The sequence below is a fragment of the Castor canadensis genome, chromosome 4 (assembly GCF_047511655.1).
Source record: "Castor canadensis chromosome 4, mCasCan1.hap1v2, whole genome shotgun sequence".
Taxonomy (NCBI): Eukaryota; Metazoa; Chordata; class Mammalia; order Rodentia; family Castoridae; genus Castor; species Castor canadensis.
Window position 1 is genome coordinate 159,505,149 of NC_133389.1, and position 15,879 is coordinate 159,521,027.

Here is a 15,879-nt window from a genome sequence, read left to right on the forward strand (position 1 = left end):
ACAACAAAATGAAAAAAGCAAATATAATATAATATAATATAATATAATATATATAATATATAATTATATATAATATAATAAATAGTAAAACATGGCCAAAAAAGCTAAAGATAAATACATGCATTCTGCTTACCTTTGCTCTCAAAGAACATGTGTTCCTCCTGCTGCTAGTTCAGATTCATCATTAAAGATGTGATAGTTCCTCTGAAGGTATGCTTCTTTTTGTATGTCAGGACCAGTATTGATTAGGTTTAGAGATTTAGTCATTTAAGTTAAATGGTTGTTTCCTATTTGGTAACATAATAAGGATCTTAGATCAGATAGTTTTTGCAATAATCAAGAAATGTCATGTTGAGGACATGTTTTTTCTTTAAATACCCAACAATGATGGAAAAGTATCTTAGAAAGTAGCTTTAAAAACCTATAGGTAAGAATTTTCTCAGTGTGAGATGTATGCTACTTGCCCACCTACCCCAAGCTTCATACCTATGTTTAATAAAGTTTCAGGTCACAGAGGAAATGTGTAGTTTTCCTCCATGCATCTAAGCAATATGATTTAAGGTATGCAGAACTTATAATTAGAGACTACTTTGTTTTAAAGAACATCATTCAAAGTTCTAATTTAGAAAAATAGCTTATTTGTCACATACTTCCACTTTGAGGCTGAATACATACTTGCACACAAGTGAGCAATTGTGCTAGAAACATCTTCGAGCTTTTTCAAGGAAAATGGAAATACATTTCTAAAACAAATAGCAACAACAATAAAATTCCTTCCTCTACTTTTTTATTTTCTTTCTTTTTTTTTAAACTAAAGGTAACTATAAACTTAGGTGTTTTAAAGTTCCCCAGAAACCTGGAAATAACTGCTGGAATAACACATTCCCAGAATTCCCCTGGTCCACAGCCTCATCTGTCTACATCACAGCACCTTTCACAGTACAAACACATGAATGGCTACTTGTCTGGCTCATAGTAAATTCTGACCTCCTTGAATGTAAGAATTCAATATTTTACCTTCCATCATTCATACAGGTAGCACAGGCCTGAAACAACACATGTTCACTATACATTAAAGCATAATGTCTTTGTAATGAAAGAAAGACAGTGAACACTGCTTTGCTCTCTCCAACCTGTTTCTTACTCTTTCCAATTATAACTCCTCAGTATATTTCCTGTATCTGTCATGTTCATTGTCATTTCCAATTTATTGCAAATACAGTTGCCCTTGCTTATAGTGCATCTCTCATCTCCTTCATCTGTATGGAACTGAACTTTGTTTACAGCTCTGTTCTCATCCCTTGACTGCCATTGTATTTCTCACATAGGACTAGACCATTCTCACTGTTACTGCGTTTCTCTGACCTCATATTGCACCACGTAGTCTATCCCTCCATAAATTGTTTTGAATTACTCTTATCATTCTATTGCTTCCAGTATTCTTTTGTATCTTCTTGAGCAGCACCGTTCAGTAGGAATTTCTGTGATGAAATAATCTATAACCTGCACTTTCTGATTCAGTAGCTACTGGTCACATGTGACTATTAAGAATTTGAAATGTGGCTAGCATGACTGTAGACATTAAAACTTTCAATTAATTTAAATAGCCACATGGCTAGTGGCTTCCACACTGGATAGCACAGTTCTAGAGCATGTAGCACAGGGCATGGCCCATGTTGTAAGTAAGTAACAATATTAATATCAGGTTGTATTAAGGAATTTGACAGAAAAATGTTTTGTTTTGAGGAGGCACTTACTAAAAACTTGGAAAAATTAAGACTCAAACTAGGAATTAAAAGAATAAATCAAATGAATTTGGAAAATTAATGCATGAATTTGAGACTGAAAGTAGTTTAGGTGCAATAGAAAAATGAATTAACTACTAAGAGCCAAGCAGCAAAAATCCAAACTGATATGGTTACCACGAAGCCAGAGAAATATCCATTATATATACCAGCTTGATTCTCTCCTCCAAATTCAGAATGTGAACTAATTAAAGATTAAATATTAGAATGAACAAAATGCAAGAGTTTTAATTCAATTACATTCTATTAACAGGGTTTTTTGAAAATGCTTTATTTAGTACAAGTTAGATCTTATGATAACACACTGTTATGTTTTAGTTTCACTGTATTGACTATTAAACTGTTATAATTGAATTTTATTGTATTGCCTGTTGCTTGAAATAGCCCACAAGTATTTAGTTAGAGATGTTTTACAGCAGTATTTCATTCTTCTGTAACTTAACTCTTTACAAATTATTTTTCTACGGATTTTAAAATCTAGTTATAAGCTGACTTCAATCACTTCATTGTTTTTTTCTGTAGCTAAAAAGTTAGTTATAATTTCCTTCATTTATTTAATAAATATTTATTGAATGCTGTCTATGGGCCAGATAATGTGCTAGGCTTTGGTACTAATCAGTAAGTGAGTCAAATACATACTTTGTTCTTGTGGAAATTAAATCTAGCAGAAAAATATTTGACTGGTGAATAAAGGTTAAGAAATATACAAATGTCAGTTGTCACAGTTGTGACTATTCCTGGGGCTCTAAGCAAAAGGAGCCACTAACAGCTCAGGGTTGATCAATGTGAGTAAGAGCAAACTGGAGGCTTCATGAATAAAGTGTGGCTTTAGTTGACCTTTGAAGAGTAGCTGAGAGCTGGGGGGGAGTTGGGTAGATAGAAGTATGGCAAAGGCATTTCAGGTAAAACAACACACAGTGTACAGTATAGAAATGAGCTTGGGAAAAATGAGAAGACAAATCTAGCTTGAATGCAAAATAATTATATACTTGATTTTAGCTAAAAGACTGAGAAGTGATGCAAAATAATATAAAATCACAAAGCCATCTTCTAAACTAGAAAGATGTGTGATGTTAGTAAATAACCTGTTTGTGGAGAGGACATTCAGTCTGATGTAACAATGTTGGGACACACAGGTGAAGTTGATTCCCAAAGTTCATATGCATGATGACCCAGAGCCCAAGTAGACATTGGAAAAGAGGTAATAGCTTGGGGAAAATAAAGGACAGAATCTCAGGAAAAATAAAAACAAAATGCAAAAACATAAATAGTTGTGTGTATGAAGTAAGGTAAGAAGTGACTTAGACGAAGCTAAAGTAGGTATCTTTGTAAAGAATGGAGCACAGAAGAGTCATGTGATAGTTGGTTGAGGAGATTGAAAAAGTAGAATGGGCTCCTAGATTTAGAGAAGGAGGTCCATGACTATTACTGAACAAGAAAATTTATTCGAGAGTTTATGCAGAAACATTATTTAGAAAATAAGCAGGGAAAATTGTACACAGGATGTGAAATGAAAGCAGGACCCTGTGACAAGGTCAGCATTGCCCATGTAGAAGGCTTCATAGAGGCTAGTGGGTTATTGTTTGTATATTTTTAAAAGACCTGAATATGTTTGAAGGTGAGAAATGAGGAGGCTTTAGTGGTTTTTAAACTGAATGGTTCACTGGGTTTTTTTTTTTATTGTGTTTGGTGTTTTTCATTAAATCCCAGTGACTCCATTACAGAAGAAACTCTGAGACAGGCAAAAGAAATTGGGTTCTCAGACAAGCAGATTTCAAAATGCCTGGGACTGACGGAGGCCCAGACAAGGGAGCTGAGGTTAAAGAAAAACATCCACCCTTGGGTTAAACAGGTAAGGGAACTTCCCTCTCAACCCAGGATTTCTGTGGTGAAATGTAGGGACCATCTCAAAAAACCAAGGTCTACAAAAACGAGGGTGTGTTTAGAAAATGAGTCTACTTGCTTAATTGATGCCCATGTTGTCATCAGTTTAATTTAGCTTAAAAGGGAAAAGATCAATTTATGTTTAAAAGGGAAAGGATGAAGGGACCCTGAGATGTAAAGATATGAATGATTTTTGTGATCTAAATAAAAAATATATCAAAATGATCTGTCCTCTGCTTTTTGATCTGTGTCCAAATACATATGTAGTAAGAAAAATCCTTAGTGTAATAATAGGAGACCAGCATGGTGACTGACCCTCTTGAAAAGAGTAGTGATCTCCTTTGGCACTAAGTTTTTACAGGGTAATACTTTATTTTAAGTGCCCCATCACTACGGTTCATTTAATATTCATTGTGATAGGGCTGGTGTAATGAGTTCATCTAGTATTCATGACAATCACACATGAACACTCAAAGGTGTGCTTTTTTTTTTTTTTTTTGCTTTTAATGGAAGGACTATCTTGACTTAAAGTACCACCAGCTGTTTTTTGTCCTTTCAAACTATTGACTTTTCTCAGTGTGCTTAGCAGGCACATATATACCCTTAGGTCTCAAGTTTGATACTAATATTTTCTACTCAGCAATTATTATCTCTCTTCCTTCCCACCTGCCTTACACCAGTTTGCCCTGTCAGCCCCAAATTCTTGCTCACTAAGCTGAGCTACTGGCTCTTGAGTGTGGAATTGATTTACTTTTTCCAATTATGTCCAATGAGATACTGAGCTCCCACATCCTGCTTATGCTTTATGGTTTTTGTGTCATCTCATTTCTCAGGGCCATTGGTAACTTAAATCCTATGCAATAATTTGCGAAGCAAACACATCCTTCTGTATCGGTCATTTTGCTCGGATTTTAGATTTCATGCACAGATACTTTAGATAGCTGGTTGAGTATGTCTTCCTGGTAACTAGAAGACCATGTGACAATTTTATTGTGTTTATAGGAGGTACTATTATAGTGATTCAGTGATATGCTGGGATGTGTGTGGCTATTTATTGCTCAAGAAATAACTAGGTTCATCTCATTATTTCTTTTGTCTCTTTCAGTTTCTGAATTAAAAGACAATTAGATTGTATATAGCTTTTCCTGTCTTTATATTTGACAACAGTAAGCATTAAAGACATATGAGTGCAGCACAAAAAAGATCCAGGGTCTTGAAAAAATTGTAATAAAAGGAGCAAAATCCTTAATTAATTAATTAGTTAATTAATTGATTTCTCTTGCAGATCGATACACTGGCTGCAGAATACCCATCAGTAACAAACTACCTGTATGTTACCTACAATGGTCGGGTAAGAACTGACAAAATGCCATATGTGCAGAGCTTTAGCTTTGTAAATGGCACACATACATGAATGCATGTTTTTTCATGTTTGATTATCTACTGATCTTGGTAATAAAAATGGCATTGTGTGGGTCAGATATGATGATGTGTTTTTGTACTCAGTTTTTAAAGAATTGTCTTAAAATAATGAAATCAAGCAGGTGAATTGATGATAAAGAAAATTCATTCCATGGGCATATAAGTACATTTGCTGTGTTCTCATGACAATTTAATGTACAAATACGAAGCTAGATCTATTTTTTACAAAGAAGTAGAGCTTTATAATACTTTATGCTTTTGGATTCCATATGATTAACAGAGGATGCCCATGAATAAGGGGAAAAATGAGAAAGGCTCACTTAGAGACAGGATATATACTTTAATTAGATGGAAGTATAACACATAATAATTTCACATTTTCAATTTCCTCACCCTCAGGAACATGATATCAAGTTTGATGAACATGGAATGATGGTGCTAGGCTGTGGACCATATCACATTGGTAAATTGATGACTTATATTTACAAAGGGCTTCACAATTTATATAATGGCCTTCATAAATATTAATTTCATTATTTCAAGAATCATGTAAAATAAATATCATTGTAATAAGTGTTTTGCAAATTAGGAAATTAGGTTCAGAAAAATAAAACCCAAGCTTATATAGCTATTTAGTGGTAGAAGTGGGATTCAAACAAAGATCTCAACTATAAATCCCATCTTCTTTCACTTTACCATGTCACCTTTTTTTTTTTATCATCTTTAATCCTCATTCCCTGAGTTGAGTACCCCAGTGGCCTCTCATTGTCATTGGACTTTGACTACTTCTCTTTTAATGTATGTTTTTCATAAGGATCTACATTTGCTTGAGGACTTTCTATATCAGCCAGAAATAAAATTGCATTGCGGATGTAATCTCTGGCCTAACATATGACTTTTGCTTACCTCAGATGCAGTTAGAGCATCACACAATCAAATTAAAATATACTCACAAGACTGTGGCATTTCCTCCCTAGTCAATTAAGATGAGATGTTTAATAGCCACTCAAGTTCTATTATAGTTGCAAAGTGTGTATCAAATGGACAGTGATATTAATCAACAAGTACATTTCATATTTAATCCCTGCAGAGAATTCTAATATGGACATGATAAAATATATGAGTTAAATATATGTGTTCTGTTTCATTTAGCATAGTTTGTTTAGGATTTTACAATTAACTAAGTGCTCCAGGATATCACTAGTTTACTAATCCTTGTCCAAATCTTGAAATAGGCTAAAAGTATTATATCACCACCTTCATTCATTTCTCTTTTTTCTTTTTGGTGGTTCTGGGATTGAAGTTTAAGGCTTCATACTTGCTATTTATCTGTTTGTGTTGCTATAACCAAATCCCTGAAGATCTGTAATTTATAGAGTTTAGACATTTATTTTCTAATAGTTCTAGAGAGTGGGAAGTCCAAGATGAACAAGAAGGTTCATTATTTGGTAAGGGAGAGTCTCTGCTTCCAAGATCATATCTTAAACCTTGTGTCACCTGGAGAAGAGGAATGTTGTGTTCTCTATGGCAGAAAGCAAAAGGGTAGATCCAAACTCCCTCCCAAGGTTGTTTACAAAAGTTTTAGTCTATTCATGATTGCTCTACCAAAATACCTCTTAAAAGGCACACTTGCAAGCACTATTGGGTTAAGAGTTAGGTTTCTAACATACAAATGTCAATTTTGCTTTATTCAAACCATGATAGTTACCTTATGGATGAATGTCCTAGATAGGCTCACCAGTGTCTCTTTGGGCCTTTTTTTCCTTCATCTTCATGTTTCACATAATTTTTGCAACAATTCTGCATTATATTATGCTCCAGGGAAGACTCGCTGAGTTGATAATCAAGGTATACTTACTTAACAGTGAAAATGAACTTGCTACTACATTTGGAGGACACATTTTTATAAGAATTTTTAGGAGAACTTATCCTAACGCAAGGACTAGGACTTTTAGTGATACAGCATCCCAGAGGACGTGGTAATTTGAGGTCATTCACTCTGCATGGGGTGGCCTTGCCAGGCTTAAAAGAATGTCCTTTGGAAGGACAGTACTTTTCAATCAATCAAGATATGTTAGAACTGCAGGAACCTCAGGGACCACAAGGTTTAGCCCTCAAAGAGTGGATTAACTGAAGGGACTGAAGCGAGAACTCAAATATTCTAATCACTGGCTTAACTGTTTTTGTGTATTGAGGTAAATATATTTCACTTTGAGTTTCTTTCAAGTAAATGAGAGTTATTTTTGTCATTAAAATTATCAACCCTTAACATTGAGGTTGTAAATGCTTCAAATATGGAGATTACCTATTGCAGAATTTAGCATATAGAACAACCCAATGTTTCATGGTTGCTTAATTAGTCCGTTTTTTTTATTTATACAGTGTGCATCATAGGTCTGAAGTTTTTATTTGGGTGTTTTAAAAACTGAGTTGAAAGGCACTAGGTTTCTTAGACTGGACTGGATAGTGATATATTTCTGCTTCTTTTTGTGTCATAACTTCATGCTTTTCTTACCTCTGTGCCCAATCTCATTGTCTCTGCAGGCAGCAGTGTGGAATTTGATTGGTGTGCGGTCTCCAGTATCCGCACACTACGTCAACTTGGCAAGAAGACTGTGGTGGTGAATTGCAACCCTGAGACTGTGAGCACTGACTTTGATGAGTGTGACAAACTCTACTTTGAAGAGTTGTCATTGGAGAGAATCCTAGATATCTACCATCAGGAGGTAAGGAAAGAAAAACAAAAACCAAAACAAAACAAAAAGAGGAAGAGACACATATTCAGGACATACTTTGAATATAACTGTATTCACATATGTTGATTAATATTATGATTTCTCTCAGGAGAAAGAACTGCCACTGTCTTTCATTGCCTAATTTTATAGCAAAACTAGAAAAAATCACTCCAGCTTTACATTCTTAAGGCCTTGGCACAGAGCGATTGTTGAGATATAAATTTCCTCTCTTCTTTTCAACTGTAGTGAACACTCTACTTGGTAACATGTACCAGCTACATATTCAGAAGTACAGGATGGCCCCTCATAAATATTTTGCAGAATTATTTGATTTGCTATCTAGATATATAATAAACAGCTTCTTTCTATTCTATGTGAAATGATTTAATGGTGAAGAGTTCTCAGAGGAAAGAGGTCAGCTTTTTACCAAGGATCAGTGAATTGCTTAGTCTATCAAATGAAGTTGTTACTTTAACTTTATGATCAATGAGTCTATTCTGAATGATTTTAGTTCCTGTATGGCCTTCTCTTACTGTTTCTGCTCCATCTTCATTCCAGTGTAATTGAGTGTATCTTCACTGTGGATTGGTATGATTGTAGGTTGCTGTAAGTCTGTAGAACAAGCTATCTTGCAATGATATAAATAACTACAGGAAAATTCCATACTGATGTCCAGTAGTTGTGCCTTCAGTGTTATTCTAGTTTCTTACCTCAGAAACTCAATCCTATGTATAAAATATGGTCATTTAAAGAAAAAAGTACCAAATTGGAGTCACAATTAAGCAATTCTGCTTTAGATTAGAAATCTCACTGACTTGCACAAGCTTATTAATTCTCTGTGCTCCATCTTTTTTTTTGTTAATGAATCATATGTGGATTAAAGAACACTACATACAGGTACTGAGAGGCAACCTGGAATTTATGGTTGAAGTCACAATATACTGTGTAATGTATAGTGCTAAAGCAATATGATAATTTTATTATTATAAATAAAAATAAACAAATTTAGGACATATATATATATATATATAAACATAGTTGGCCTACTAATCTTAATATAGCATAATGAAATTGATCTCTGACATAGTTTTTCTAGTGATTCCTTAATATTTTCAGACAAATAAGTGGGCATCAAAACAAATGCATTCTACAGTATTTCTTGTAAATGCCAGGTTCAGCAGGATGGATAGCTATCTACTACCTTGAAGACAGCAACACGATTTAAATATGTGAAAAATCAAGTACTTGCTCAAAATTGTTAAAAATATTAAAGGCAATTGCAGCAGATACATTACATATTATTTCTTGGTGTAATGTTTTAAGTAATTATTAGAAACTTGTATGACTGCTTTTAAATGTAGCTATACATGAATACTAATAAAATTCTTTTAATATAACTGATGCATCATAGAAATAAGTTGGCTCTTATTTGAAAATAATCAGCATATATAATATTGAATTACTGCATATAAAGTTACAGTGTTATGTTGGAGAATATATGAACACTATTCCATCAATGTAGTCTTTAGATTATTCCACAGGAAATATTATCTAACATCATACATACATATAAACAGGTGTACATAAATGCATGTGTTTCTTTTTATGATACTGCTGTGCATCTTGCAGCAGGCTTTATAATGATGCTCTATTGTCTCTGATAATGGGCATGTCTTTACCTGCAGAAGACTGTTCTTATCTTACCTGGGATGTGCTAGTGATACTGAAGGCACTGAGGTATTCAATAGTAAATTTGTAGAAAATTGGAATCATGTCCAAACGCTCAGAAGCACACTTCTGAGTCTCTTTGAGGGGCAAGAGGCTCTCCCAGGAATGCATAGCTCTGTGTGATGGGGTGTCTTGGTCTAATTCTGAACCAAGGCTGTTTTCATGGCAAAAAGAAGACCCTCTAACAAAAAAACGTTAAGGGTAAGTCAGAGAAGTAACATTGCATATAGACAAGGCAGTCTTCAGTGCAAAGGTCTTCATTCCTGGCTGGGGAAGAAGTGCTGAATTCTCCTCCCCACTTGTTTTTATTTTTTTACTATAAGATGTTCTGGTGGCCCCCTCTTAAGCTTAGTTATTCTTTATAATTTTGTGCCAAGGTTCTGCTCTCTGAGAAGAGATTTGAATTTTGAGTATTTTTGTTTGTTTTTTTTTTGCTTGCCTACAGTCATGTGGAGAAGGTCAAGAAAGCGAGATGCTGGTGTCTGCCGTTTACAAGACTGATAGGTGATAGTTTGCCTAGTCCATAACTGTGCTTAGGACACTCCTCATAAGAGAAACATGTTCTTAAAGTATCTAAGTAAATGACAAGAAATTGATTCATTGTTTATAGAAGTGGCTTTCTTAGAACTGTTTAGACTTAAGTGGTTATGATGACTATGGGCATTTACCTGTGTGGGATACCAGGTTCCTATACCTTTGCCCATACAAATTCTGTGCTTGGAAGTAGGGACAATTTCGACCAGATTCTTCCATGAGGCTGTCCTATATTAACTTCATCCAACAAACATGTTCTCAGCCTCAATTCCTTTTGCTGCATGGGCAAAAACTGCACTGGCATCATATTTTTACTCTATAGCATTCCTGTGGACATGATTTATTTTCCCTGTGATGAGAATTTTGTTTTGCACTGAAAGTTTTTCTGTCTACCACTTTTCCAAAAGAATGTTTTAGAAATAGCTCTTCTCTTATCTCTTAACTTTAACCACCTCTGAAAATAGCCAGAAAAGTATGTTAGCCTAACATTCAAATATTTGGTACATTGCTTGAGTATAGTTGCTTCACATTCTGTACAATTGAACTCATATGCCAGCTTTGTGTTTGCTAGATAAGAGATAGGGCAAGTCACTTCACCTTCATTGAGCCTCAGTTTCTTTATCAATAAAATGGTGTTAGCAATAATCACCTCAGAATACTGTGATGGTCAAAACAGATGGTTCTGAATATATAATATAGTCCTCAATAAAGAGTAGCAGCTACTGTCTTATTCTTGGTTTGAAAGTTGTTAATTTCTTGGAAAATACAAGTCATTTTAGTAGAGCTACTTTGAAAACTATTGAAGTATTTTGTTAATTGAGATCTTTTTATTGAGGTTTAAACTCCTATGTAGTCCAAATGACTCTACCTTTTGCTACTTTTCCCTTAAATTGAAAAAAAAAATAGTTTGAAGATTTTCACATAAGACTTTTCATATACATTTAATTGAAGAATTTGTTTTCAAGCTTCTAAAATCTTAACAATGCTAATAAACCAAAATTAGTAAGAAAAATGATTATGAGAGTAAGGAAAATAATTCTCCTTGAAGGTTTTGCAAAATGTATATTGAACATATTTTAAAATGATGAATAGCATAGCTTAAGTACACTTATAAATATGGAGAATGGTGGATTATATTTTCAGCATTGTTTACAATGCCTTTAAGCATTTGATTCCAGGACATTTGTTTAGGCAGTACTGTAACTGCTCTCATCACAGAAATTAGGTTTGCCCCTTATAAGCACATTTCAGAACAATTCAAATCATGATAAAATACATTTGACATGTATCTATCACTTCAGTAATTCTACCAACATTCATTAGTGAGTCATAAGGGCACATACTAACTATGCCAAGCACAATGGCCTATTAGATAATTAGATATCATAGTTTTGATATTAATAATCATATCTTATTTATGCAGTTACATTATACATAGGATTTTTAATGTTTATTATGTTACTTAATATACGTAGCATCCTTGTTAGGTATTATTGTCCTAGTTTTATAGAGAGGAAGACTGAACCATGGGATGAGTTAACTAAGATAGTAAGGGACTTCTAACTGCAAATTCACCTCTCTCTCATTACATCTCAACCTTATTACTCTAATATCAGTCTTTGGAAACTTTGGGATTTGGAGGGCTAATTATTTTTTTGTCTTGAAGTCTTCACAGCTAATAATAGATTTGGTTTAGTAAGGGAACATAACTAATGAAGCATCCAAATTAAGTCTAATGATTCAGTGATAAAGTGAAAAGTGCTGTTAAAGTGAGTTGGAAGGAAATAGGAACTAAAATCCATTACTGTGTACTGATGATAAGTGCTAACGTAGCAGGAAAGAAGAGATGGCAGTTCAAGGTGGGAGGTGGAATGTAGACTGGACTTGAACTTAGGGTAATTAGAGGAGAGATAACTGAGGGAACAGAAGAAAGGAAACAACAGCCAAAGAAGTTTCAGTGTTACAGAGTTTGCTAGTGGGAATGTACATAGTTGGGAATAATGAGTAGAATAGTCTAACTGGGTTGAGAGGGGTAATGTTAGGTAAAACTGAAAAATCTTAAATGACTTGAGAACTGAGTAAAGAAATAACCAATATTAACTCAAAATGGATCAAGGATCTTAATATCAGACCCCAAACTCTAAAGTTGGTACAGGAAAGAGTAGGAAATACTCTGGAGTTAGTAGGTATAGGTAAGAACTTTCTCAATGAAACCCCAGCAGCACAGCAACTAAGAGATGGCATAGATAAATGGGACTTCATAAAACTAAAAAGCTTCTGTTCATCAAAAGAAATGGTCTCTAAACTGAAGAGAACACCCACAGAGTGGGAGAAAATATTTGCCAGCTACATATCCGACAAAGGACTGATAACCAGAATATATAGGGAACTTAAAAACTAAATTCTCCCAAAATTAATGAACCAACAAAGAAATGGGCAAGTGAACTAAACAGAACCTTCTCAAAAGAAGAAATTCAAATGGCCAAAAACACATGAAAAAATGCTCACCACCTCTGGCAATAAAGGAAATTCAAATTAAAACCACACTAAGATTCCACCTCACCCCTGTTAGAATAGCTGTCATTAGAAACACCACCAACAACAGGTGTTGGTGAGGATGTGGGGAAAAAGGAACCCTTTTACACTGCTGGTGGGAATGTAAACTAGCACAACCACTCTGGAAAAAAATTTGGAGGCTACTTAAAAAGCTGAACATTGATCTACCATATGATCCAGCAATACCACTCTTGGGGATATACCCAAAAGACTGTGACACAGGTTACACCAGAGGCACCTGCACACCCATGTTTATTGCAGCACTATTCACAATAGCCAAGTTATGGAAATAGCCAAGATGCCCCACTACTGATGAATGGATTAAGAAAATGTGGTATTTATACACGATGGAATTTTATGCAGCCATGAAGAAGAATGAAATGTATCATTCACAGGTAAATGGATGGAATTGGAGAACATCATTCTGAGTGAGGTTAGCCTGGCCCCAAAGACCAAAAATCATATGTTCTCCCTCATATGTGGACATTAGATCAAGGGCAAACACAACAATGGGATTGGACTTTGATCACATGATAAAGTGAGAGCACACAAGGGAGGTATGGGGATAGGTAAGACACCTGAAAAACTAGATAGCATTTGTTGCCCTCAACGCAGAGAAACTAAAGCAGATACTTTAAAGCAACTGAGGCCAATAGGAGAAGGGGACCAGGAACTAGAGAAAAGGTTAGATAAAAAAAAATAAACCTAGAAGGTAACACACATGCACAGGAAATCAATGCAAGTCAACTCCCTGTATAGCTATCCTTATCTCAACTAGCAAAAACCCTTGGTCCTTCCTATTATTGCTTATACTCTCTCTTCAACAAAATTAGAGGTAAGGGCAAAATAGTTTCTGCTGGGTAGCAAGGCGGTGGGGGGGGGAAGGGAGGGAGTGGGGGGGTAGGGGAGGGAGTGGGGGAAGGGGGGAGAAATGACCCAAACATTGTATGCACATATGAATAAAAAAAAAATAAAGTTTCTTTAAAAAAAAAAAGAAAAGTGGGGTGCAGGAGAAGGAAAAATAGGTTTTTATTTAGGAAAATAATGCAGAAGGGTATTGATTATAGAGTACATGGTACAAATTCATCATCTTAATACTTAAAAAAATTCCATCCATGCAAATGTCTCAAGTGATATTCATGTGTAGTTTTGCAGAAATCCTGCATATATTTTAGGCTATAATTGCCTGGAAAGTCAAAACTATTTTATTTCTGTGGTATAATTTAGAATTATCCCGTGATAAGAGAGATAATGTCACAATCACATTAAGCATTTCCTGTAAGGACATGTTGGCAATATAAACACGGTTGTTCATTCATGATGAAGTTGATTCAATGGTGCTATTGTGATTCTTTTCCAGGCATGTAGTGGCTGCATCATATCAGTTGGGGGCCAGATTCCAAACAATCTGGCCGTCCCTCTATACAAGAATGGCGTCAAGATCATGGGCACGAGCCCTCTGCAGATAGACAGGGCTGAGGATCGCTCAATTTTCTCAGCTGTCTTAGATGAGCTGAAGGTGGCTCAGGCACCATGGAAAGCTGTTAATACTTTGGTAAGGAGAATCAAGCATCTCTTTTTAATATTGTTTCTTCAAGAGTCGTAACCTGAATGTTGACTACTGGAGATGTCAACTAGAGGGCATATGGAATGCATATGATGCTTAGTATATTTACTGTAAAGTTGCCATATTTTCATGATTGCACTTAAAATGCTGATTATAATAGGTAGCAATATTCTCATTAAGATTCAGACAATGAAAAGAAGTTCAAGCTATTCTTGAACTAGACTTGATATTTAGAATTAGAAACTGGGAATTTTATGTATTTCAATGTCCAATTTACATTTTAATGGAGTCTTTTGAGAAAATGAATAAAGAGAGTTAGGTTGTCCCTTGATCTAAGATACTAGTATGCATTTCTGTTGCATATTTTAAACTATTCATACATTTTTGTTGTTGTTTCTATTAATTAGAATGAAGCGCTGGAATTTGCAAAGTCTGTGGGCTACCCCTGTTTGTTGAGACCTTCCTATGTTTTAAGGTAATATATTATTGTCTGAACAATGATATAAAAATTGGGAGATACAGACATGCATGCTGTATGCTAATAGCACTAGGTTTTGGTGTGGAGTAATTTGCAAATTCATCCAAAAACTCTATATCATCACGGCCAGTGTGAGGACCAATGTGTGGTTCTCCAACTTAATGCCTTTCCTTTAAGGAGTGGAAACAGGGAGAAACTACAGTCCTGCATCTAGAAACAAAGCTTTAAGGCATCTGTTTGCAAATTAAGGGAGGGCAGTTTTACATAGAGAAGAGGACGCTTAAAAAATAAATTGGAACATTGCTTTCTAGCATCTATTTTCTGGTGTTCAGAAATGACAGCTTCTCTTTGACTGTTCTCAGCACCTTCTGATTGTGCCTTTGTTTTGAAATTTTGAGTTTTCGAGAACAGATTTTTTAATAGCTAAATTATAATGGTGAGGAACAGAGGCAGTAAGGGTCTTTTATATTAAACTTTGAAACTAAGTTCTATCATGAAAGGAAAAGTTTGAATTATCACTTACTCTCTTCAGATGTTACCACATGTAAGGAACCACTTCACTGAACAGGGGATAATAAGAGAAACACAATTTGCTGTGCACAATTTGAAAGTGTAAATGGAATTTGAGATGGGATCCTTTAAAACAATGAAAAATTTCAAATGAGGTGGAAAATTTTCCTTTTTTATTGAAATAACATTTGTGTAAACCACAGTCTAATAATACTACTTCTTTGAAGAACTAATGTACATTAATTTAAACAACATGCAGACATTTAAGGAAGGATTGGAGAAAAATACCATCTTTATTGCAATCTATATCTTTGTTTCAGTTCTCTAGACTTTGAATTATCAACAATTGCTCTAGTTTCCTCTCTTAAGCAGATGAAGCAATTAAAGCTCTTTATGTAGAAATTTATAATAGAAAAGAACAGGTAAAGAAAATACTACTTTCTAAAAGGAAGTAGAAAGTAATTTTCTCCCCTATTCTTCAGTTCCTTTTATTGTTCCTCCTTCCCCCTCTTCCCAACTATTTTGAAAATATCAAAATTCAGCATAAATTGATTTCAGATAGCATTGTTTTTTAAGTATTTAAAAGGAAGGACACAGTTGAATAAGTTTCAGTCAGATACTGCACATTATATTTGCAAATGTTACTAAGAATTACTTCTT

General features: G+C 34.7%; 1 protein-coding gene across 1 annotated transcript in view; it reads left to right on the forward strand.

Moving 5' to 3' along the window:
• Nucleotides 1-15,879, forward strand: part of Cps1 (carbamoyl-phosphate synthase 1) — a 117,793-nt gene that overhangs the window by 74,585 nt on the left and 27,329 nt on the right. Inside the window, exons 22-27 of the mRNA XM_020184470.2 lie at nucleotides 3,516-3,657; nucleotides 4,975-5,040; nucleotides 5,511-5,574; nucleotides 7,656-7,837; nucleotides 14,025-14,219; nucleotides 14,639-14,706. Of these exons, the coding sequence (XP_020040059.2) occupies nucleotides 3,516-3,657; nucleotides 4,975-5,040; nucleotides 5,511-5,574; nucleotides 7,656-7,837; nucleotides 14,025-14,219; nucleotides 14,639-14,706 (717 nt within the window). The remainder of the gene's footprint in view (nucleotides 1-3,515; nucleotides 3,658-4,974; nucleotides 5,041-5,510; nucleotides 5,575-7,655; nucleotides 7,838-14,024; nucleotides 14,220-14,638; nucleotides 14,707-15,879) is intronic.